The 26319-nt window shown below is 42.0% G+C and overlaps 2 protein-coding genes and 1 long non-coding RNA gene across 3 annotated transcripts; all 3 read left to right on the forward strand.

The window, feature by feature from the left end:
• Window positions 1–948: 948 nt before the first annotated feature.
• Window positions 949–6874, forward strand: LOC126713263 (importin subunit beta-1-like). The gene is made up of 3 exons (XM_050412968.1): window positions 949–1103; window positions 3428–5853; window positions 5958–6874. Exons 2-3 carry the CDS (start codon window positions 3434–3436, stop codon window positions 6154–6156), a joined length of 2619 nt encoding a protein of 872 aa, XP_050268925.1. The 5' UTR covers window positions 949–1103; window positions 3428–3433; the 3' UTR covers window positions 6157–6874.
• A 949-nt stretch (window positions 6875–7823) lies between these two features.
• LOC126713265 (uncharacterized) lies at window positions 7824–19303 on the forward strand. Its single transcript, XR_007651315.1, has 3 exons — window positions 7824–8340; window positions 18636–18661; window positions 18749–19303. It is a non-coding gene; the product is annotated as an uncharacterized LOC126713265 (long non-coding RNA).
• Window positions 19304–21065: 1762 nt separating this feature from the next.
• LOC126713264 (beta-amylase 1, chloroplastic-like) lies at window positions 21066–25008 on the forward strand. Its single transcript, XM_050412969.1, has 4 exons — window positions 21066–21828; window positions 23152–23362; window positions 23451–23567; window positions 23941–25008. The coding sequence occupies exons 1-4, from the start codon at window positions 21266–21268 to the stop codon at window positions 24733–24735; spliced, it is 1686 nt and encodes a 561-aa protein (XP_050268926.1). The 5' UTR covers window positions 21066–21265; the 3' UTR covers window positions 24736–25008.
• The last annotated feature ends 1311 nt before the right edge of the window (window positions 25009–26319 follow it).

Here is a 26319-nt window from a genome sequence, read left to right on the forward strand (position 1 = left end):
TTTTTTTTTTTGTTGAAATTAACGTTTTCTTAAAATAATAAATTAAAATTAAAATTAAAATTTTTAAAAATGACAAAACGATGTTTTTAATGTAGATAACGACAGTATTTAACAGATTGTTAAGAGAGAACTTGATTGAGAATAAATGAAACTTAAAGGATTGAAATGACAAAACTCAAACTTAGAGGACTGAAATGAAAAGTGATGAAACTTAGAGGGTGAGTTTTGCATTTGTGCCTTATTATTATTGTTTTTTTTTTTGAGAATGCACAATCACATTATTATGTTGAGCTTGACTCGTTTAATAATCAAGCTTAAATTTTAGGCTTGAACTTAGCTTGTTTTATAAACAAACAAACATAGACAAGATTTTTCTTAAATCAAATTCAAACTATTTATAAATAATCTGGTTTATTTACTATCCAAATCCAATTACATAGGTTGCACTGCCTAGTCTACATCCCTAATTGCAACAACATCATACATGATACGAGGTAACAAGGAAAGGGAATTTTTTATTTTATTTATTTTTGTGTAAGATAGATTGACTAACGGTACTGAATTTAAAAAACATTCAAGAGGCTACAAACTAGTGAGAAAAATAGAAAAACACAGCGAAAAAGGAAAAAACAGTAATTATAGGCTTACAGCATATCAAACCCATAGAAAATAAATGAACAACTGTAATGATAACGGCGATAATAATACTCGGACGAACCACGGCCACTCACACGCACACAGCGAGTGAAATCTCCAACCAATCACACGCTCTATCTTCAAATCAAACCCCCCCGAAAAGCCGCTTCTGGACCCGCAACAAGAACCAATCACAACACCCAATTGACACCACGCTCCCACGCGCTGAAAAAATAGCGTGGACTCACCTGAGGACCAATTAGAAAATCAGAGAGATATAGTTTATTTTTGTAAATCCCAGCTTTACATTGGCGTCTCTGCCTTTTGCCCATACTCTCTGCTAGGGTTTCAGACTCGCCGCTTCTTTCTTTCTTCTTTCTTCTTTCTTCTTCGTCTTCTTCGTTTCGATAATCGGATTTTTGATCACTCGCTCGCTCGCTCAGTCTCCGAGTCAACTCGCCAACTCGGTAAGCACTTTTCTTCAATCCTATATATCTCACTGTGTCTGAGCACCGATTTTTCACTTTCAAATCCCTGATCTGATCTAGGATTTATCTCTAGGGTTTTGCATTGAGTTCCTTTTTTTTGGTGATCAGAACAACTTAGTCAGTGTTTTAGTACTCACTTCGAATTTAGATTTCTCGAATTTCGTTTTACTCTTGTTTGGTTGCCGAGAAAACACGGGTAATTCCCGATTTGATAAACGTTTAGATATCCGATTTTTTGGTTTGGGGCCTCGGAGCTTAATATCGAATGTAATCGATTCTGTAAGTGTTTATCAGATATGTCTGGATTCGTGGAGTTGAGAAAATTAGTGCTTGCTTACTTAGCAGAGTGCTTTAACTTTTGGAAATATTGCGAATGTCAAAAGATGATATTTTTCCTTAGAATCTTATTAATTTTTCTTAGTAAACAAACAGAGAGTATGAGTTCGGATATAATAGAATGACCGAAATGAATATATGGGGCCGACTTGATTAGCCTGTTGAGGATCCATATCTTTTACCTTTGGAAATACTGAGAATGACATAGAAGATGTTATTTTTCCTTTTGTATCTTATTAATTTTCCTACTAAACAAAGAGAGAGTATGGATTTGGATATAATAGAATGATAGAAAAGAATTCATGTGGCCAACCTAACGAGTCTCTTGAGGATCCATAGCTGACCCCAAAATTTTGGTACTAATGCTTGGATATTGTTGTTTTTGTAGTAAACAAACAGAATAGTGGATTTAGGGTTTAGTAATATTGATCGTGATGATGATTTGCTGGATGGGTTAGCTTTCTTTCTGATTGTGATGAGCAGTTGATAGTAACTTAGGGCTTGTAATGACAGCTGATTGGTGTGCTGTTATTTTTGCATTAATTTTCTTCCCATTGGTCTGTTGAGTAAATTTTTGTGACGATTGAAACCAAAGAGCACCTTTTTTTTTTACTTGAATGATCTTTAAGTGTCTCAATATTTTGCCTTTTTATTTCTTCATAATGATAATTTGTGGACTTTCATATTATATATTAAGTAGATTTACACTTTGAATGGAGGGGGAGGAGAGGGGAGTAGAGGAAAGTGATTGGGGAGGGTTTAATGAACCTTGTTTGGTTGTTTTTTAAATCGAGAAGGGGAAGGTTTTGAGAGGATTTGAAGGGGTATCTTAACCCTCCAAATTCTCATTTTTAGTTCCCCCAAATTGGGACAATTTGGAGGGGGAGGAGAGGGAAGGGGTTCCATTTATATTTAAAAAAATTTAAACTGTCAATTTTCCCTTATGATTTCAATTTATATCAATCTCTTTAAAATTAGAAAAATATAGTTGCAATAGTCAACTTATATGACCATTCCCCTTTTCTTTCCTCATCATACTTAATTTTTAAAACATCCAAACTATGGGGAGTGGTATCTATTCCCCTTCCCCGATTTAATTTTTAAAATACTCAAACAAGGGGAGGAGTATCTTAACCCTCCAAACCCTCATTTTTAATTCCCCCAAATTGGGACAATTTGGAAGGGGAGGAGAGGGACGGGGTTCCATTTATATCAAAAAAAATTTAAACTGTTAGTTTTTTCCCTTATGATTTCAATTTATATCAATCTCTTTAAAATTAGCAAAATATAGTTCCAATAGTCAACGTATATGACCATTCCCCTTTCCTTTCCTCCCCATACTTAATTTTTAAAACATCCAAACTATGGGGAGTGGTATCTATTCCCCTTCCCCGATTTAATTTTTAAAATACTCAAACAAGGGGAGGAGTATCTTAACCCTCCAAACCCTCATTTTTAATTCCCCCAAATTGGGACAATTTGGAAGGGGAGGAGAGGGACGGGGTTCCATTTATATCAAAAAAAAAAATTTAAACTGTCAGTTTTTTCCCTTATTATTTCAATTTATATCAATCTCTTTAAAATTAGCAAAATATAGTTACAACAGTCAACGTATATGACCATTCCCCTTTCCTTTCCTCCCCATACTTAATTTTTAAAACATCCAAACTAAGGGGATTGATATCTATTCTCCTTCCCCAATTTATTTTTTAAAATATTCAAACAAGGGGAACTGGGGAAGGGGTAATCATTCTCCTCCTCTCCCCTCTCCTACCTTATCCTTTAATTTCCTCTCCCGCCAAACTTCCAAACACATTGTTACTCTTATGATTTAAAGCAACTTGGTGAGTTACATCAAATGTGGGTTATTTTTTGTTTTTTTGATTGTATGTCTAAGGGTGGTGTTGGATACATTAACATATAAATTATCTCTTGTCTAATTAGTGGGTTTAATTTGTTGATCCCAGATTCAAATGGCAATGGAGGTGACTCAAGTTCTTTTAAATGCACAAGCAGTAGATGGCACTGTGCGCAAGCAGGCAGAAGAAAATCTAAAACAATTTCAAGAGCAAAATCTTCCAAGTTTCTTGTTTTCTCTTGCTGGGGAATTGTCAAATGATGATAAGCCCGTTGAGAGTCGTAAATTAGCAGGCTTGATTCTGAAGAATGCCTTGGATGCCAAAGAACAACATAGGAAACTTGAGCTTGTGCAAAGATGGTTGTCATTGGACCCCTCTGTGAAGACTCAGATCAAGGCATGCTTGTTAAAGACTCTCTCTTCTCCTGCTCTGGATGCTCGATCAACTGCATCACAAGTTGTTGCAAAGGTTGCAGGTATTGAGTTACCACATAAACAGTGGCCTGAACTGATAGGGTTGCTCTTGTCTAATATTCACCAGCTTCCGGCTAATACCAGGCAGGCAACACTGGAAACTCTTGGGTACATTTGTGAAGAAGTCTCCCCAGATGCGGTAGAACAGGATCATGTAAACAAGATTCTTACTGCTGTAGTTCAGGGTATGAACTCTTCCGAGAGTAACAATGATGTTAGGCTTGCCGCTACTCGAGCTTTGTACAATGCTTTAGGTTTTGCTCAGGCAAACTTTTCCAATGATATGGAACGTGATTACATAATGAGAGTTGTTTGTGAAGCTACCCTTTCTCCGGAGTTGAGGATTCGACAAGCTGCTTTTGAGTGTTTGGTTGCCATATCTTCAACCTACTATGAGAAGTTGGCTCCTTACATACAAGATATCTTTAACATCACTGCAAAGGCTGTTAAGGAAGATGAGGAGCCAGTCGCTCTTCAAGCCATTGAGTTCTGGAGTTCAATATGTGACGAGGAGATAGATATTTTAGAAGAATATGGAGGTGACTTTACTGGGGATTCTGATGTTCCCTGCTTTTACTTTGTTAAGCAGGCGCTCCCTGTTCTTGTCCCCATGTTATTAGAGACGCTACTTAAGCAGGATGAGGATCAAGATCAAGATGAAGGGGCTTGGAACATTGCAATGGCTGGAGGCACATGCCTGGGTTTGGTTGCACGAACGGTTGGAGATGATGTTGTCCCACTTGTAATGCCATTTATTGAAGAGAATATAACAAAACCAGATTGGAGGCAAAGGGAGGCTGCTACTTATGCTTTTGGTTCCATTCTGGAAGGTCCATCCCCAGACAAGCTCATACCACTTGTTAACATTGCCTTGAACTTCATGCTCACTGCCCTTATGAATGATCCAAATAACCATGTGAAGGACACTACTGCTTGGACTCTTGGAAGAATGTTTGAATTTCTGCATGGGTCAGCTTTGGAGACCCCCATAATTACCCAGGCAAATATTCAACAGATTATTAATGTTCTGCTTCAGAGCATGAAAGATGTACCAAATGTTGCGGAGAAAGCCTGTGGTGCTCTCTATTTCTTGGCCCAGGGTTATGAGGATGCGGGATCTTCATCTTCTCCACTAACTCCATTCTTCCAGGAAATTGTTCAAGCTCTTCTCACTGTGACTCACCGAGAAGATGCTGGAGAATCACGCCTCCGCACTGCAGCCTATGAGACTTTAAACGAAGTTGTGAGGTGTTCTACTGATGAGACAGCTTCAATGGTGCTGCAACTAATTCCTGTCATTATGATGGAGCTCCACCAAACTCTTGAGGCACAGAAGCTTTCATCTGATGAGAGAGAGAAGCAGAATGAATTACAAGGTTTGCTCTGTGGTTGCTTGCAGGTCATCATACAGAAACTGGGGTCATCCGAGCAATCGAAATATGTCTTCATGCAGTATGCTGACCAGATGATGGCCCTTTTCTTAAGAGTATTTGCTTCTCGAAGTGCCACAGCTCATGAGGAGGCTATGCTTGCCATTGGAGCTCTTGCCTATGCAACAAGTGCCGATTTTGTAAAATACATGCCAGAATTTTATAGGTATTTGGAAATGGGTCTTCAAAATTTCGAGGATTACCAGGTTTGTGCCATAACAGTTGGTGTAGTTGGGGATATATGCAGAGCGCTGGAGGATAAGATATTGCCTTACTGTGATGGAATAATGACCCAGCTTCTCAAGGATTTGTCAAGCAACCAGTTGCACCGATCTGTAAAGCCCCCAATATTTTCATGCTTTGGTGACATTGCTTTGGCAATTGGAGAAAACTTTGAGAAGTACTTAATATATGCTATGCCCATGCTTCAAAGTGCAGCAGAACTATCTGCCCATATTTCTGGTGCTGATGACGACATGTTGGAGTACACCAATTCTCTGAGAAATGGAATTCTAGAGGCATACTCAGGGATCTTTCAGGGATTTAAGGGTTCTTCGAAGACCCAGCTATTGATGCCTTTTGCACCTCATGTTCTTCAGTTCTTGGATAGTTTGTATATGGAGAAGGACATGTAAGTTATGATGGAATCTTTACTGACTTGTTTATTAATTTTTTCTTCTTTATTTTTTTAATCTCAATTATTAGTTTCTTACCTCCTTATTTGTTTTCTTTTAGGGATGATGCGGTGTCTAAGACGGCAATTGGGGTCCTTGGAGATCTAGCTGATACCCTGGGTAGTAATGCAGGTCCCTTGATTCAGCAATCTGTGTCAAGCAAAGACTTTCTAAGTGAATGTTTATCATCAGATGACCATTTGATAAGGGAATCTGCCGAATGGGCCAAGTTGGCCATCAGTCGAGCCATTTCTTTTTGAGGCAACTGCTTCATATACTCTTCTTCTTTGCATGCATTTGGGTGTGTTGAGTGGGGTCTGGGATTGCATACAATGAGTCAGGTCGTCACCATTTTTGGGCGCAGATGTTTGGTCGGTCGGCTGTCAGTGTTTCCCTCAGCAGCTCGGAGTCGGTTTTTTTTTTTTTTTTTTTTTTTTTTTTTCAATTGTTCATTTTAGTTTTGCATTGCCATGGAAGAAGTCGGTGATGACCCATACATTTCTGCTAGCTTGGCAGAAAAAAGTTGAACTATTACTAAGTTAAAAAGGAAGTCAATGGTATGGGAGGAATGAGAAATAGGAGACTCCATTGCTCCCTGATGCGTCTAATGTGCTAGTGATAGCAGTTCCATTTGTTGGGAGTCGATGGTGCTGAAGCATTGGGTTGGGGGTAATTTAGCAGCAATGTAAAAGCCTGCATTTTTTAATCTTTTGGCCTTCTTTTTCCTTTCTTCCCCACACCGAAATTTGGTGTCTGAAAGCATGGCACTGTTACATGTCAATTTTCATAGAGTTCGGTCTCTTGCCTTTTGTACTCATGTATACTTGCTCATTATGTGGGATTGGTGACAAACAACATAATATTAGGACATTCATATCATGCATTAGTCATATTTTATCATCATTATATTTACTGTACCTTTTTATTATTTAGTCAATGATCAATAGCATGCTTTTTATATGCTCTTTTTATGCCTTATTGTGGCTATTCTTCTTGTATAGCTTTGCAGTTTTCTAATTTTGAAGTTTCTTTTGTGTATTGCTGAACGTTAATTCTGTAATGTCTCTTCCCCCTTGGATCTTATTATCTGACTGCTGTTGTATGTGTTTATCTGTCCCCCCCACCTCAACCCCCCCCCCCCCCCCCCCCCCAAAAAAAAACAAAAAAGAAAAGAAAAGAAAAGAAGAAAGAGGGACTGACAGATGAATAGTTTTGGGGTTGAGACTGTTGTTTCATTCCCTTTTCTGGTGTTGACTTTGTGGTGTAGTTTCTGGTTCTTCCTTTTCAACCTTGTAAAGTATACCCCACGTAGAATGAAATCCCGTTGTTGGTCGCACGATTTTAATTTGCGATGCCCACATTATGTTTTGCTTCTTCAATTGTCGTTTTAATCAATAAACTATTCGAGGAAAAAAAGAGAAATAATAATAATAATAAACTATTTTAAAGGTTTTTAGCTTGTATGGTTCCTCCCTATAATATCCTTGACCATTATCCTTAGCTATTTGTTTATGAGATTGAGAAAAGATCCATACTTTATGGTAGAGATGAGATCTAATTTTTGTACAAAAAGTGTATCATTTTAAATGTCTATTTTTTATTTTTTTGAGAGAAATTTTAAAAGTCTACTTTAAAATAGATTATGTCTATTTTTAAACAAATGAAAGTATAACAATGGAACGTGTGATAGATTCTCTAACAACATTGCTTCCTTCCCAAATTCTCATAAATCAATAATAATAGCATCCAATAAAATTTTAATTACAATTCCTAAATACTAGGCAAAATTATACTATTGATCCCTCAAGTTTATTTCTTGTGTGCGCAATTAGTCCCTTATTTTCTCAAGTTTTAAAACTGAATTGTACTGATCTTTTTACTAACTGTAGTTAGTGGTGTTATTTACGTGGATAACGAAACAATGACTTTTGTATTTTTTTTTAATGATGTGGCATGTTTTTTATTAAAAAATTAAAAAAAAGAATTTACACATTAAAAAAAAAAAGGATCCATTCTAATTCAAGTCTTAATCCTAACCCAGTACCCAATTAAACTCATTTACAATCTGATTCACAAACCCACGAGAGAGAGATTGAACAGTTCCAAGTCTGCCATTATCTTTCAAAGCAAAGACAAAGAGCTCGATATCGATCATGGAGGAGATGATGAAGAAGAAGAAGAAGAAGAAGATGAGGACGACTACAGTATTCGCAACAACTGGACGATACAATTGTATTTGGTGGCCGGAGACGGAGGAGTTTCTGTCGTGGCGGGGTGGTTGGATCTCACTTCGACTTTCGGCAAAGCTGCGGAGCAGAGGATCGTGCCTTAGCAGCAACAGAAACCTCTGGTCAAGAAGAGCCAACGTGGAAAAAGTCTTGAAGCTCACAGTATCAAGGCGTTATGTTTTATCGAAGAACTAGTCGATGGGAATCGCATATTTGGTTTGTAATTTTGTTACTTTTAAACTCTGATTATTAGTAATTTCATTACAAAATTTTTACAGTTGATGAGGATAAAATGTGGACAAAAGCGACGGTACAAGTTTTGGACATGGGTGACGGGATGGTTTTTGCCGTCGGCATTCTTGAAGGGCTGACGGTGAAATAGAGTGAAGAAGCTCCACATGTAGAGTACCGTGACGCTGGACGTCCTGAAGCTGACGGTGCCTAATCTGACGGAACAACGAATACTGACGGTGTCAGCCATGAGATGCGTGATCGCCACGTTTGCGTGTGTAAGTAAACAACTTGCTCCCCACGCCTCACGAAATCTAAGGATTCCTATATGGAAAGAATCCCGCAAAATACACCCAAGAGGACTCCTATAAGGAAAAGACTTTTATTCTAAGGAAAAGGGGGAGAACCCTACTACTATAAAAACCATACTCCCTCACAAACCAAGGTACGCATAATTTACCCTCTCTAGCACTCTAGAGCAGTGAGAATAGTTCTAACTTGACCTTCGGAGGGTGTTTGGCCGGTACCACACCGGTACTCCCTGCTAGGTTCTTCCTTTTCGTTGTGCAGGTACCATTGGCGACGTACGAGGAACGTGTGACTCACTGGTGGTATTTTTCGGCGTCATCAGTTGGCGCCGTCTGTGGGAATCGTAGCACATTCTCGCTTCCTAGACAAAAGAGTTACATGGTACTCACTCGCTCAATGGCGACCACCAACGACGTTCAAGAAGAAGAAGCCCCTACGACTGCGCTTGAAAGACAGGTGAGGACACTCGCCACTATCGTGGAGCGCCTCACCAAACAAAACCACGACCTAGAAGAGCAACTGAAATAGAAAAATGCAGCTCCCAACAACCAAGGAGTAGATCAAGAAGGAACCAGCGCCGACAGAAGAAACCAGGAAGGACCCCAGGCTAGCAACGCCCCGAGCAAACCAGAACGACAGAACACAAGCATCCCCTCCCTCGCAGAAACCACTCCGCCACTTGTTATCGCGGAGATGCAAGCCATGAAGGAACAAATGGAGGTTATGATGAATGCTCTCAAGGGACGAGTATCAAGCGACCTTGACGACCTTGTCAACCGAACTGACTCGCCGTTCACCGCCACCGTCAACTCCTACCCTTTACCAAGTAAGTTCCGCATGCCACAGATAGACAGTTATGACGGGGTCAGGGACCCACTGGACCACCTGGAGACCTTCAAGACCCTAATGCACCTTCAAGGAGTAGCGGACGCCATCATGTGTAGGGCCTTCCCCACAACGCTGAAGGGCGCAGCGAGAATTTGGTTCAGCCGACTGACACCAAACTCCATCAGCACCTTCAAATAACTCAACGCTCAGTTTACCGCACACTTCATTGGAGGCCATCGATACAAGAAGTCTACGGCTTGCTTGATGAGTATGAAGCAGCGAGAAGATGAAACTCTAAGAGCCTACATCTCCCGCTTCAACAAAGAGGCACTCTCGATCGACGAAGCCGACGATAAGATACTTGTTGCGGCATTCACGAATGGCTTGAAGAAGGGCAAGTTTCTGTTTTCCTTATACAAAAACGACCCAAAAACCATGTCGGAAGTACTTTATTGCGCCACAAAGTATATGAACACCGAAGATGCGCTGTTAGCTAGGGAAGAGAGGCCCAGGAAAAGAGAAAGGCAGGTAGACAATCGGCAGGACCAAGGTCGAAAGAAGGCAAGAACAGGAGACCGAAGGGACGAAAGACGCCCTAAGCCCCTGGGGGGAAGGTTCACGAGCTTCACTCCGCTAACAGCCCCGATAGATCAAGTCCTTATGCAAATTAAGGACGAAGAGGCTCTGACGTTCCCGGGAAAGCTGAAAAGTGACCCCAACAAACGTTCCCGGGACAAGTATTGTTGATTCCACCGCGACCACGACCACGACACGGCTGATTGCTATGACCTCAAGCAGCAGATTGAGGCCCTTATCAGACAAGGAAAGCTGCAGAGATTCGTTAGTAAGGAGAAAGCGGACCCCCCCGCATAAGACCAATGCCCCCGACGGGACAATGAGCGACCGAGGCCCCCGATCGGGGATATAAGGATGATCGTAGGAGGAACGGCTGCCGCCGGGTCATCCAAGAAGGCCCGCAAGACCTATCTTCGGATGGTACAAAATGTTCAGCTGACGGGAGTCGCGCCGAAGATAGCACGGAGAGAAGGTCCCGTAATCGGATTCTTAGAAGAAGACACGCGACGCCTTCACCATCCACATGACGATGCACTCGTCGTCAGCTTGCGTGTAGGAGACTACAATATGCACCGGGTGCTGATCGACAATGGCAGTTCAGCAGATGTCTTGTACTACACAGCGTTCTAGCAGATGAGGATCGACAGGGAGCGACTAATCCCAACAAGTGCCCCGCTTGTTGGCTTCGGCGGGAGCCGAGTATTCCCACTGGGCGCGGTCACATTATCCGTAATTGTGGGTGATTAGCCTCAACAGATAGCCAGGGACGTGACATTCTTGGTAGTTGACTGCTCTTTAGCCTACAATGCTATCCTCGGGCGACCCATGCTCAACTCATGGAAGGCGGTAACTTCCACCTACCACCTGATGATAAAGTTCCCAACTGACTACGGAGTAGGGGAGCTGCGCGGGAGTCAGATGGCCGCGCGCGAATGCTACATAGCCATGGTGGAAATGGGGGATCAGGTTCAGGCCTTAAGTATAGAAGAGCATCGGACGGTAACAGAGCCGGTTGAGAAGTTAGAAGAGATACCCCTTGACAGTTCCGATCCTGGCCGGACGACCAAAATTGGAACGCTCGCTAACCCCACGGTCCGTCAGGAGCTCATAACCTTCCTCAGATGCAATCGAGACGTATTCGCATGGGGTCATGAAGATATGCCGGGAATAGATCCTTCAGTCATGGTGCACAGGTTGAATGTATCGCCCGCCTTTCCACCTATCAGACAAAAGAAGAGGGTGTTTGCCCCCGAGCGAGACCGAGCCATAGCAGAGGAAGTCAGAAAGCTACAGGAAGCGAGTTTCATTAGGGAAGTATACTATCCCGACTAGTTAGCAAATGTAGTAATGGTCAAAAAAGCGAGCGAGAAATGGCGGATGTGTGTGGACTTTACCGACCTTAACAAGGCCTGCCCCAAGGATAGCTACCCCCTCCCGAGGGTTGATGTCCTAGTAGACTCTACGGCCCGACACCAGTTGCTGAGCTTCATGGATGCTTTATCGGGGTACAACTAAATTCGAATGCATGAAGCCGACTAGGAGAAAACGTCGTTCGTGACCAGCCAAGGCCTCTTCTGTTACAAGGTCATGCCCTTCGGCCTGAAGAACGCAGGCGCAACGTACCAAAGGCTCATGAACAAAATGTTCGCGCAACAGATTGTGAGGAATGTCCAGGTCTACGTGGACGACATGCTAGTCAAAAGCCGGAGGGAGGAAGATCATCTAGGAGATCTCAAAGAAACATTCGACACATTTCGCTCCTACAACATGAAGCTCAATCCAGGAAAATGTGCCTTTGGAGTAACAGCAGGACAATTCTTGGGATTCATGGTATCTCAAAGGGGAATCGAGGCAAACCCGGACAAGATCAGGGCCATTATGGATATGGCACCACCAAGAAATGTGAAGGAGGTGCAAAGCCTCAATGGAAAGATAGCGGCACTAAATAGGTTCGTGTCAAAGGCGACGGACAAATGTTTGCCCTTCTTCCGAACATTGAAGAAATCCTTCGAGTGGACTGGCGAATGCCAGCAAGCCTTCGAAGAATTGAAGACTTACCTCTCCTCCCCACCATTGCTGAGCTCGACGTAGCCAGGAGAAGAGCTTTTTCTCAATCTAGCTGTCTCCCCCGCAGCCGTTAGCGCGGCCTTGGTCAGAGAAGAAGAGAAAGTGCAAAAACCCGTGTACTACGCAAGCCGAGCGCTTCACGATGCTGAAGAAAGATACCCGCCCATGGAAAAACTTGCCTTCGCATTAGTTACGGCAGCCCGTAAGCTCAAACCGTACTTCCAAGCTCATACGGTAAACGTCCTGACTAACAAGCCCTTACGGCGGGCAATGAGCAGCCCCGAGGCCGCGGGACGGTTGGCGTTATGGGCAATAGAGCTGAGCGAATTTGACATTCAGTATCGCCCACGGACCGCCATCAAAGGACAGATCGTCGCCGACTTTATAGCTGAGTTCACTCATGACGAAGACAAGGGGGCAGCAGAGTCCCCTCAATGGAGCATATATACGGACGGATCGTCCAACAGGCAAGCCGCAGGGGCCGGCATTGTGCTACTATCGCCCGAAGGAGACACCATTGAATGTATGGTCCGTCTCGACTTCCCTGCCACCAACAATGAATCAGAGTATGAGGCTCTGATAGCAGGGCTCGACCTCGCCAAAGCAGCAGGAGCCACGAGGCTAGTCATCTACTGCGATTCACCGGTCATCACCAACCAAATAAATGGAGACTACGAGTGCAAGGGCGAAAAGATGAAGAGGTACCTTGATGAAGTAAGGGCGAGAGTGGGTGACCTAGAAGCCAAAGTCGTCCAAATTCCCAGAGAAGAAAACAAGCGAGCCGACCGTCTCGCGAAGGCCGCTTCAGCTTAACAAATGGTCATCCCTGGTAATGTACTCTCTTTCATACAGCTTTCCCCGCTAATAGATCTCAGCAACATGCAGGAAATATGCTCCAACAGTAGCTGGACAACACCGTTAGTTTCATACCTAAAAAATGGAGTCTTACCAGACGAAAAGGAAGCCGCAAGGAAACTTAAAGTCCAGGCGGCGAGGTTTGTCCTGATAAAAGACGTCCTGTATAAAAGAGGTTTCTCCCGACCATATCTGAGATGCTTGGGTACGGAAGAGGCAGATTACGTCATGAGAGAGGTACATGAAGGAATCTGCGGAAACCACTCAAGGTCTAGATCGTTGGTACACAAGCTTGTGCGAGCAGGGTACTATTGGCCCACCATGCAGAAGGACGCCGAAGCCTATGTCAGGGCCTGCGACAAATGCTAAAAGTTCGGCAATATTATTAGACGACCAACCGAAGAGCTGACCCCGATGACGGCCCCATGGCCGTTCGCACAGTGGGGGTTAGATATTATGGGACCATTCCCTACAGCCGTACGACAGCTGAAATTCCTGGTAGTTGGCATTGACTATTTCACAAAATGGGTGGAAGCTGAAGCTTTGGCAACGATTACAGAAAAGAACGTGCGGAGCTTTGTCTGGAGATGCATCATATGCAGGTTTGGCATTCCTAGAGTCTTTGTCTCAGACAACGGGAGACAATTTGACAACGATCCCTTCCGGGATTTTTGCTCACAGTTAGGAATAAAGAACCACTACTCCTCCCCCGCCCACCCTCAAGCTAATGGACAGGTCGAAGTCACGAACCGATCCCTGCTCAAGATTATCAAGACTCGGCTCGAGGGGGCAAAGGGTATATGGCCCGAAGAATTGCCAAGTATACTATGGGCATACAGGACGACGGCAAGAACACCCATAGGAGAGACACCGTTCCGACTGACGTACGGAGGCGAAGCAGTCATCCCGGCCGAAGTTGGACTCACAAGCTACAGGATGCACAACCATGATGAGAACAAAAACGACGAGGCCATGTGACTACAGCTCGACCTAGTGGACGAAATCAGAGCAGCAGCAGAACAAAGGCTCGCTAGGTACCAGGACCGCATGGCCAAACATTACAACTCTCGAGTTCGACATAGAGACTTCCAAGTTGGAGACCTTGTTCTTAGAAAGGTCATGAGCACCACTAGGGACCCTACTCAAGGAAAACTCAGCCCCAATTAGGAAGGACCTTACCGAGTAACGTCGTGGCAGAGAAAAGGTACTTACCACCTGGAAACATTGGAAGGACAGAAGCTACCACACCCATGGAACACCGAGCACCTACGAAAGTATTACCAATAGGAGCGGCAGCATGAAGACCAACCTATTTTTTATTCCAGCAAACTTTAGTTTTACTCCTCAGATTTATCATTTACTTTAGTTTTTTTGCAATAAATACTTTTTAGCCCGAAGGGCAGGATTCGGTTTTAATTACTTTTATTTAAATGCATGGCAATAAGAGGAGTTTATTCAGAAATTGCTGGAGTATCTATTTTTTCTACGGTCCACTAATTTCACATCCCAAAACGACTAAGTCCATAACACACGGACTAAAACTGACGGATCAACAAAGATGTCAAAGACATCAAGGCCCAAAAACTAACGGACCAAAAAAGGTGTCAAAAGACATCAAGGCTAAGGCTGAGAAAATGATGGTCCGAAAAGGCTAAAAGCTAAAAAGCTGACGGTCCAATAAGATGAAGCAACCATCATATGGACAAGGTCCTCAAAACTGACGGACCAACAAAGATGTCAAAGACATCAACGCCTAAAAACTGACGGACCAAAAAAGGTGTCAAAGACATCAAGGCTAAGGCCGAGAAAATGACGGTCCGAAAAGGATAAAAGCTAAAAAGCCGACAGTCCAATAAGATGGAGCAACCATTATATGGACAAGGTCCTCAAAACTGACGGACCAACAAAGATGTCAAAGACATCAACACCTAAAAACTGACGGACCAAAAAAGATCTCAAAGTCATCAAGGCTAAGATCGAGAAAATGAAGGTCTGGAAAGGCTAAAGCTAAAAAACTGACGATCTGAAGAGATTGACGACTTTAAAAAGGTGCGACCAACCAAGAGCTGTAAACTGACGGTCACGAAACTGACGGGGCTCGGAGACTAGGCACGATGTCGTGCCAACGAGGGTTTCCAACAGTTCAAAGAACTGACGTATTCCAAGCAGATGGGAATTTTTACCAAAATTTCGTCTAAGGTCATCATCAATAGAGAGATATAAAAGCTACGGAAATTAAACACATACGCAACTGTACATAAACGAAGAAAACCAAAAGGGCACTTAAACATTGTTTAAAATTACAACTGTTTTCCAAATATTTAAAAAGCAACTGTTTTGTACATAGCTACAATGCAGCATAAAAACTAAGCAGCAGGGTCGCCGTCAGCCTGATGGTCTTCAACATCCACAATCACGGCTGGAGAATCAGAAGCTGCAGGATTAGCAGCAGGCTGTGCCAGGACTACACTGCCGTCATGCTCCGGAGTAGGGTCGGGCTGAGGAGAGCCGCCGTCTTTATCATCCATGGTAATCCCAGACAAGTCCAGCTCCGGGAAGGCCGATGCGACCTGCCAAAGGCAATCATCGAACCCAGTGCCGTAATATTGAGCACATGAGTCAATAAAAGACTGCGACGCTTTGAAGTCTCTAATCGCGTCAGTCTCTGCAGTCTGTAACTTCTCCCCTAGAGCCGTCACCTCTCCCTGGAGCTTGTCATTCTGACCGCTGACCTCCGTCAGTTTTTCCTTAACCTCCTGCAGCTCCTTGTTGAGGATACGGACGGCTTCCTTGTATTGAGCTTACTGATTCAACAAGTTCGTATTATGCTTACGAACTCGGGTGACGACCCCCTCCTTCGCCGCACAACGGTCTTGCAGGGCCTTGACGCGCACCAAGGCCTAAGAAAACATATCCGTCAGTTGAAAAATATACCAAAGCAAAGCAAAGCTTCCCCAAACAAAATTGTAGTAAACATACCCTGGTGAGGTCGAAGAGGGCTGACGCCCCTAGGTCCTCCGTCCCCACCTGGTCGCAAGGTTCAATGTCCGTCGGTTTTATTAGGGACTCAACCTCCCCGACGGCATAGTCCTTGTGAGTCAGGAGACGGCAGGGGCCCTCGCTGACGGGACCGGTAGAGGTCATCACCCCCTTGCCCGCGCCATGGCTAGGCTTAAGAGGGGACTTCTCCTTCAGTGGTTTGTCCCCAGGAGTGACAGCAACCTTTTTTGTGGGATGGCTGTCACCCCCGTCAGGCTTCCTCTTCGTCACCTTAGCGACGGCCTTTGGGGTTGACGAGGCCTCTCCTCCTGCATCCTTATTTTTTCTCTCCTCCTTCTGACGAGCTGCGGCAGCCCTTATCCTTTACTTCGCAGATTCCATTTCTACAATACGAAGAAGACTGTTAGGGACAAGTGACGGGGGAATGAAATTGACGGGATGAATAAAAGCTTACTCACGTCGGCGTGCAAATTCTTCCAACCTTCGAGCTGCCACTGACGGTTCTGGACCCCCACAATATAAATGAAGGGTGTCAAGGGTGATCAAGTCCCTGCACTTACGATCTTCCAAAGGGATTTCCAAAATCCGTTGGATAAACTCCTCCTGCTCGTCAGTTATGTGTGGACGGGTATAAGCTGAAAGAAACAAAAAGCAAGTGTCAGTAACGTCACTTCAAAAAGAAACAGAAGGAACATAGTTGACGGGATCAACCTGAGTCCTTGACAAAGGCCCAGGTGTTGTCAAAATAGCCGCGAGGCATCGTCACCCACTCTTCCTGACGGCAGACCCAATCCGTCCCTTCCACAAAAAAGTACCTACTCTTCCAGTTCCTATTTGAATCTGGCATGTCCGATACAAGCCGTAACCCTTTCTCCCTAGCGTTGAAATGATATGTCCCCTTGGACGAGGCGATATGATGGGGCCTATAGCAATAAAAGAATTCGTCTAGCGTAAGCTGACGGTGTCCCCCACTAAGATTGCCCCATAGGATCTCAGCTCCTATAAAAGTCCTCCAGGCGTTAGGGGCAATTTGGGTGACAGATATGCCTAGGAAGTCTGCAAGTTGACGGTGTAGGGCCGTCAAGGGTAACCTAAGTCCCGCAGCAAACATGGCATCATACATGCCAACGTTAGCTGTCCTCCCAGAGAAACACCTCTCGTCCTCTCTAGGGAGACGGATTGGGATGTGGTCTGGGATTTGATAACGAACACGTAACTCCCTAAAAACTTTACCACTCATCCTAGGTGAAAATTTATTGATGGCCCAATCCTCAGGAAGAATGAAGGGACGGTTATCTCCGGGACCCTCTGAAGTTCCTTCACTGGATCCCTCATCCCCGTCGCTCTCCTCTTCGTCAACATCCATTTCATCCCCAACATCTCCATCCCCTCTTTCCTCATCTCCCTCAGCCAAACTCTCATCAACGTCAGGAGATTGTGTCGACGTCTCTCTCTCTGACGGAAGGGAAAAGTCTGACTCATCTCCAGAACCATAAGTCTCGTCGTAGCCCGCTCCTTCGCGGACTGACGACTCCTCACAAGACGCGTCACTTGACATCTGACTACCTACAAGTGACGGATCCAATCTAAGTACCTAGACTGACGTTCTCGCTAATGAGGCAAAAATAAAAAAAAAAGAGAGAGAAGAAAGAAGTGGAGATGAAAACTTACCAGTATGATGACTTTCTGGATGGCTCTAATGACAGTGACGTTTGGGCTAACGGACCAAAAAAAACTGACGGAATGCGAGCAACGGTCTCTCTCTCCAAAGGATCAGCAGGGTTGAAATAGTGGAAAATGAAGGGGAGGTGCTGCTTATATATGGAAAAAAGGGCGCGGAAGACGAAGCGACGCCTCATTAGAAGTAGAGCCAATAGGAACGAGCCACGTGTCCGAAGCATTAAATACAAATCCAGGTGAATGATATCCCAGCCTCTCTGGAAAACAACTCCATAACCCGTCAGTATGGAGACTGACGGAGTCATGGAGTAGGGGGCAAGTGATGTGGATAAAATGTGGACAAAAGCGACGGTACAAGTTTTGGACATGGGTGACGGGATGGTTTTTGCCGTCGGCATTCTTGAAGGGCTGACGGTGAAATAGAGTGAAGAAGCTCCACATGTAGAGTACCGTGACGCTGGACATCCTGAAGCTGACGGTGCCTAATCTGACGGAACAACGAATACTGACGGTGTCAGCCATGAGATGCATGATCGCCACGTTTGCGTGTGTAAGTAAACAACTTGCTCCCCACGCCTCACGAAATCTAAGGATTCCTATATGGAAAGAATCTCGCAAAATACGCCCAAGAGGACTCCTATAAGGAAAAGACTTTTACTCCAAGGAAAAGGGGGAGAACCCTACTACTATAAAAACCATACTCCCTCACAAACCAAGGTACGCATAATTTACCCTCTCTAGCACTCTAGAGCAGTGAGAATAGTTCTAACTTGACCTTCGGAGGGTGTTTGGCCGGTACCACACCAGTACTCCCCGCTAGGTTCTTCCTTTTCGTTGTGCAGGTACCATTGGCGACGTACGAGGAACGTGTGACTCACTGGTGGTATTTTTCGGCATCATCAACAGTTTTGGTGGTTATTTTTTTCTCTGTCTGAATTTTGAGGCAATGATATTTTTTTTTTTAGGGATTGAGGAAAGCAAGTGTTTTTGGGTAAGGATTATTAATTTTTATTGTTTTGGATTTTTGATTAATATGAGAGTTGGAATATGATAATTTGGGTGTTTTTGGTTTTTGTAGGAGGATTTGACACTGCTCATGCTGCTGATAGGTATATAAAAATGAACTGTTTCTGATTATTTTGATTGCAATGGTTGTAGTTTTTACTATTTTGGATAAAATGAACTTGTGGGAATGTTATGGCAATTCGGGTTTTTTCGATCACGGGTGATTGGGCTGCGATCAAGTTTTGAGGAGTGGAAGCTGATATAAATATAGATTTCAATATCAGTGACTATGATGATGATATTAAGCAGGTTGAGTGTGAGAGTCTTGTGTAGTTTGATTGGTGCAAGGTGGACCATAACCAAGCCATCATGAGTTGCAGACTTGGTTGTAGCTGTGGAGGTACAGAAAGATGGTAGCAATAGCAAAGGCTACGATAGATGAGACAGCAGTAAAGGGAGAAATCCGGTGCCCAAGGGGATTGCAAGAATTAGTGGAGGTGGAGATAGTTAAAACTTGAACCCGAATGTGAAGCCTCCATTACCAAAATGAGAGCAACTTTTGCTGTATTGAATGATAATTAAGTTGCACTCATGCTTACATTTAAGAATAAAAGTTAATTTTACTACACCTGGCTTAGTTGATCTCAGACAAAACACAAGTGGAATACAATCTTCAACCCGTAGTGCAATTACTTACAAATTGGTATGTAGCATATCATCCTTAGAATTATACCGTGTAACTATACTAGATGGTAAAACATGTAGGTCAGTATTGGGGTAAAGATCCTGAGGACATTGAAGAAAATAATTTATTTATCTATGAATGAGCTCATTGGGCCATAGAAAACAAGACAACTTAAATAGTTTGAGTAATATACTAATTCCTAATGGAACCGACAAAGCATTTTCATAGACTCCCCCCCCCCTCTTCTCTCCAACTTCCCAAGTGGCATCAACACAACCTTATACCCTTACCATTTATGCTTGAATCCCAGAACACAAAACTGAATTGTTTCAGAATAGAGAAAGAGAAATTATAAACCAACAGCAATTCCTTTCACACCTAAATCCCTCCCTTGTGGACCAAATAAAAAATCCCTCCCTTATGCACCCCCATAAAAAAATCCCACCCTTAATTAATTTGGGTTGTTATGAAATCTGGAGAGACAAAATACAAGTTACTGCAAGAAGAGAAAGGAGGATAAGAATTAAAGAATGTAAGTAATGCACACTATCCACCACATCCCAACTCATCTAATTAATTACAAAATTACGAATTTTAAACATGACACCATCAACTACTAAGCAAAGTGATCATATTAAACCCAAAAAAGAAATAATAATCTGATTTTGTCAACAGCTTATGAATAAGCACGAGTTTGAACACATAGCTCCTAGGACTTCGGGAAATCAAGAGCTACTTATTCCTAGATGATTAATGACAAAAATGTTCAGCAACAAGACCCTAAATGCCCTCAATAAAGCAAATAAGCCAATTCTTTCCTCTATTTGGTTTCCTACAAATAAGCCAATTCTATAAAGCAAATAAGCCAATTGTTTGAGAGAAGCAGGGAGGCGGCAATGGTTCAGTGGTTGTGCGAGAGAAGTAGGGCTGTCGCCGGCGATAGCTAAGGCTTGGGCTATTGCCAGTGGCAGCTAAGGATTGGGTCTCCATTGACGGCGGCTAGGCTTGGGTTTTTCTTCACTCCCTCCCCTTTTCTCTCTTGTGGCTGTCAATCTCTCTCTTCCCCTTCTCGCTCTCTCTCTCGCTGTCGTGTCTTTGTTAAACAAAAATCAAATTTGTTTTTAATGGGTCAATATTATTTAAATTTCATCTAACGTGGAAACTAAATTTTTTAATTTCTTAATTAAAAATATGCTATATCATTAAAAAGAAATGTCAAGTTATTATTTTGTTAGCTATGTAAGTAACATCACTAATGCTAGTTAGTAAAATGATTAATACAACTCAGTTTTATAATTTGAGAGATCAATTATGTTCGTTTCAAACTTAAGGGACTAATTGCGCACATAAGACAAATTTCAAGAACCAATAGTGTAGTTCCTTCTAAATAGTAATAATAACCATTAAAAAGATGCTTCTTGTTTAATTGATATTTTTTAATGTTTTTAATGAAATTGTTTAAAGTTTAATCCATTTATTCTAACTATTGAATTATATATATATATAAATCATTTATAGATTCACAATCATTCTCATTGGCACTCTTTTTCACTTCGAGAGATCAAATTAAACAAAAACAGAGTCAAACGCACAATTCATTGGCCATTGCATTTGCATCTGTCAAAGTCAATCCTCGAAGCATCCAGCTTTGCTTGTACGGCTCTTTAACCCATCTCCCCACACTTAATCATCTAATCCAGACCGTAAAATTCCATGGACCCCACCACATACACAAAAAAAAAAAGTCCCAGATCTTCCAATCGAATCGTGATCCCAGTTTCTCTCTCTCCCTTTCTTCCACTGTATCCTCATTCCTCATTGAGTCATTTCCTCTCTCATGTTTGTGACAAATACGAAATTTATTTATATTTGGAAAGAGCCCTAACCAACAGTGAAATTCATTGAATGGCGATCGCATCTCCTTCAACGCCAAGCTTCTCAGCTTCCTTCTGCTGCACTCGGACCGAGTCAACTCGCTCCCCCACTCGTTCCCCTTTTTCCATTTCCTTCACTCGCCGACTCCAACCTCACCCTCCCCTAGCTCGTCGACTCGCCATCTCTGCGCGTCTCAACTCCTCCAAACCCTCCGGCGCCGGCGGCTCCTTCTCTCCGGACAACGGAGGCGGAAGCGAACACATCCAGTATGAGCTCTACCACAAATTCTCCTCGCCACAACGCCGGAGGCTAGGAGCGCCGGTGTTCGTCACTCTCCCAGTCGACTCCGTTAGTACCGGCGGCCAAGTCCGGCGTCTCAAGGTCATGGCGCAGTCGTTCAAAGCTCTATCAGCCGCCGGTGTCGAAGGCGTCGTCGTCGAGGTCTGGTGGGGACTAGTGGAGAGAGATGAACCTAGGGTTTACAATTGGCAAGGGTATTTGGATCTCGTTGCCTTAGCGAAACGGTGCGGTTTGAAGGTCCGTGCTGTCATGGCCTTTCATCAGTGTGCCACTGGGCCTGACGATCCTCACTGGTCAGTCTAAACTCTCTCTGATATTTTTTATTTTATTTTATTTTTTTTGTAATTAAAATTTATTTTTCGTGTTTCGATTATGAATTTATTATTGCAATGTGCCCCCATTGATTAATGTGTGCTTTAAATGTTTAAAAACTTAATCTTTGTAAGTTATTTTCTTCTGCATCGAATGATTCCAAGGAGAGAATGCCTGAGAAATATACATTGTTGAGATTTGAGAACTAATTTAGATATAGTGGTTCTCATGAAGGTTTCGAATTGTGGGTCGTTCTGGATATTCTAAAAATCCAGAAAATTAGTATTAGATACCTGGTAGTACAGCTAATACAAAAAGTAATTTTTTCCCCATGACTTTTTGAGCTTATGCCATATTTGGCGTTTGTAAATGGGTGCCTGCACTCATTAAGGAAGCTTCAAAAGGTTCCTACCTGTATTGGAAAATAGCAAAAGCTAATAAAATTCTACCTTAATGGTCCATAAGGGCATCCATTAACAGGACCTGTCATAATTTTTTTTGTATTGGATGGCTTGCTGGAGTAATACATGGGATCATGCTGATTTCTGATATATAAACAATTTCCTAGTGTGGTTCTTACTTTCTGCACTGCTTTTTAATTTTCGTGAAATCAAATGACACGTTTAAGGCCTGCCGGACACTGATTGCTTTTATTACTAGAGACTTTTGAGGTGTTGTGTTAATTTAAGAACCCAGATGCATTGATTTAGCTGTCAAGCTGGATGATGTAAATACTTAAAAATATTTGAAGGGCTGTCTTACCTCTTGTTACGGAAAAAGTATCTCATGCATCGGATATATGCATTTTACACTCTCATGGTGCGTGGGTCTCTCACTGTTGTGGAGCCCACACATTATTAGAGGATAAATGCATATATCCAATGCATGAGATAAATATTGCTGGTTATGGGGGCATATCGTCGATATGGAACTTTTTGGCTTTTACAGTTTTACTTTTGGTTAATCTAATTTGGTAATTGGAGATTTCTCTATGCATGTTCAAAATTTAATGCCGCTATAAATGCAAATAGTTTTTTATTTGACGTCTCCATGTTTTTGTTGTTAGTCTTTTAGAGTGAGAGGAAATCCTTAAAGCATGACTTCTATTTGACAGTAGGTGTCAAAATTATAAATCTAGTTAGTCATTTTTCCATGTAATATTTTGCGGTTGATCCTATTTGATGTTTAGTCTGAAATAGGAGTTAATCTGCTTTAAGTTTTATGTTGGGTCTTTGTTGATGTTTTTATTCAAAAGCTGTTGTTTGTGGTTGCTAACTCTGAAAGTTGTCCATATAAAATTATAGGATTCCTCTTCCTCTATGGGTGCTTCAAGCGATTGACAAAGATCCAGATTTAGCGTATTCTGACAGATTTGGAAGAAGGAACATGGAATATATTTCACTTGGATGTGATATTCTTCCTGTTTTGCGGGGGCGATCGCCAATCCAAGCATATACAGATTTTATGAGGAACTTCAGAGACACATTTAGGCCATTTCTTGGGGTTGTCATAACAGTAAGATGATGCCGTGAAGTTTGGCATAGTCATAGATGCCCCTTGATATTAAATTAGGTGCTCAATGTATTGGCTGTTCATTTTTCAGGGAATTCAAGTTGGGATGGGTCCTGCTGGTGAACTAAGATACCCTTCATGCCCTACACAGAAGCTAACATGGGCTTGGCGCTCACGTGAACTTGGAGAGTTTCAGTGCTATGATAAGGTAGGTAGAAACTTCAGCTTTATTTACAAGCTTGGTCTTTCTTTACACAGTTGTTCTTTAATATTAGTTTGAAAATCTTACACTTTTAACCCTATAGTTTCAAAAGTAATAAATTAAACCTTGAGGTTTGAAAAAGTAACAAATTATACACTCGGCTCATAAACCCAATGCCATTCCACTTAAAAGGATTTAGGTTTAATTTGTTAATTTAGAACCTCACGTGTAATGTGTTACTTTTGAAACTATAGGGTTTATTTTGTCAAACTCCTAAACTCATAGGCTTTAAAATGTAATTTTTTCTATTATTTTTTCATCTGTTGTATTGATTTGATTCCCCTGCTTCTTTTTCTTTTTCTCAAATTGCTCCTGCTAGTATATGCTTGCATCTTTGAATGCTTGTGCTCGAGAGATAGGGATGCGTGAATGGGGAGATGGGGGTCCCATAGGTGCAGGTAACTTAATGCAAAATCCTGAACACACTGAGTTTTTCAGAAGCAATGATGGGTCTTGGACCAGACCATATGGTCAATTTTTTCTTGAATGGTACTCGGGAATGCTGCTGCTACATGGAGACAGGATATGTAGGGAAGCTGAAACTGTTTTCAGGGGTACTGAAGTTAATACATCAGCAAAAGTGGCTGGTATCCATTGGCATTATGGTACAGAATCCCATCCATCAGAGTTAACAGCTGGCTATTACAATACTTCAACTAGAGATGGATATCTACCAATTGCTCGCATGTTTGGTAGGTATGGGTTTGCCATGTGCTGCACATGTTTTGAAATGCAAGATGAGTTAGAAAGACAGATGAACCCGGCCGGTAGCCCAGAAGGTTTTCTAAGACAGCTTCTATTGGCTGCTAGGGTTTGTGATATATCCCTAGAAGGTGAAAACTTTGCAACCAGTTTGGATGATGATTCGTTTCAACAGGTGCTAAAGATGTCGAAGTTTTATTCAAATGGTCTAGAGAAGCCCTCCTTCTCATTTAACTTTATGAGGATGGACAAAAACATGTTTGAATATCAGAACTGGGTTCGTTTTTCTCGTTTTGTGAGGCAAATGTCTGATGCCAATATTTTTCGTGCCAACCTAAGTTCAGGAGGTGATATAAACCTGTCTTCTATGTTGGATGCTACGAAAGTTGGTTTGGCTTTTGCATATTCTTGAACGGCTTCATCTGTTTGCACCATCAAGGCAGAAAAAGAAAATATTTTTACCAACAATTGATGTGAATACCTTATACATAATTCGATGACCTCTCTGATCTCCTGTTGTGAAATGTGTAGTAATGCCTAATTTTTTAATTATTTTTTCCCCTTTTTTTTTTCTTTTTCTGAAAGAGTTATTTTAGTGTATCATAATACATTGCCTTCCCATATTTTTAAAACGGTGGGCTAATTATTGTCAACTTATGCTTCTTGGGTACAATTTGTGGTAATCTTTGTTACTTTCAATAATGTGATGCTGTCAAGTTGAATGACAAACAATCCTGAAATGTGTTATCCAGTTAATTGAATATTGCTACTAAGGAAAATAACTTCTAGGATAAAAAGTTTTGTGTTCTCCTGGCATGCAATTCTGTTTCAGCTCATTTCATGTAGACGGTTGGAGAAACCAATTAAGAAGGATTCACTTCTACTAAGGGCTGTGAATTTTAGTTACCCTTTAACCAATCTTGGAGTATTTTTTCCTTTTACCATATCTGAAAGTTTTGTGCCTTTTTGGTATAAAATGAGTTTAATATCTAAGGCAGATTTGACTGAGTGTAATGTCAATTTGCTAGTAGTAATTCAACCAAATAATACTCCACTTCCCCAGTTGGTCCTTTTCAGAGCAATAATCTACCCTTTGGTCTCACAGAAATGACACTACTCTTGGCCTTTAGAACTTTGAGGTCTTATACCCTTTTGATTACATATATCATATATATAATGGTATTACACAACCTATTGCAGATAAGCTTAGGGTTCATAATCAAGACATACAGACAAAGCATGCTGATCTAAATTATCTTTGTTACTTTTTCCAATGAATGTGAATATGTGATCATGTATGTCTGAACTCTGTAACAGCATCACATTCAGCCATGAACACAGGCTACATACTACCTTGTGGTGGCATACTTCAACTTGATAGATGTGATAGGTACATAGCACAGCACTTGACCAATTATAGAATATCATGAAGACTGATTAGATTGCACAACATTTTCTAAATCATCAAGGCATATTTGCCTTTTCCCATCAAGATGTATGTTGCGTTTCGGACAGAAACTCATTTTATGTGACCTTAGTTAGGTCACCTAGCATTTTCAATGGATAGGAAGTTGGGCATGCCTTCCAATTTCCATGTGTAGAGTACAACCTTTATATTCTTTCTCAACTACATCATATAAAAGTTCTCAGATAATGGCTAATTCTTCAGTCAGGTTTCTGCTTGTTTAGCTTATGTATAAACTACTTTAAAGTTTTATTTTTCAATTTTAGGTACATCTATACTTCTGTCAAACTTTTTTTTTAAGCCCAATAAGCCAATGAAAATAAACTTTCCTAATTGAGTAAAGTCGGTCTACAAAGTTTCACAGGGTCTGCGTGATCATCTATCTCCATAGCAAGAACAAAAAGCTTGACAAGCTCAGCTAGCTGAGTCCTAGATTTTTTGAATTAAAATTAATTCCCTTGCACAGTTAAATTATCCCGAATGGGACAGCCCACAATAACTTGCGCTGCTTATAGCCACTAAAGGTGATAG

Source organism: Quercus robur, chromosome 2, assembly GCF_932294415.1.
Source record: "Quercus robur chromosome 2, dhQueRobu3.1, whole genome shotgun sequence".
In the NCBI taxonomy this organism is placed as follows: Eukaryota; Viridiplantae; Streptophyta; class Magnoliopsida; order Fagales; family Fagaceae; genus Quercus; species Quercus robur.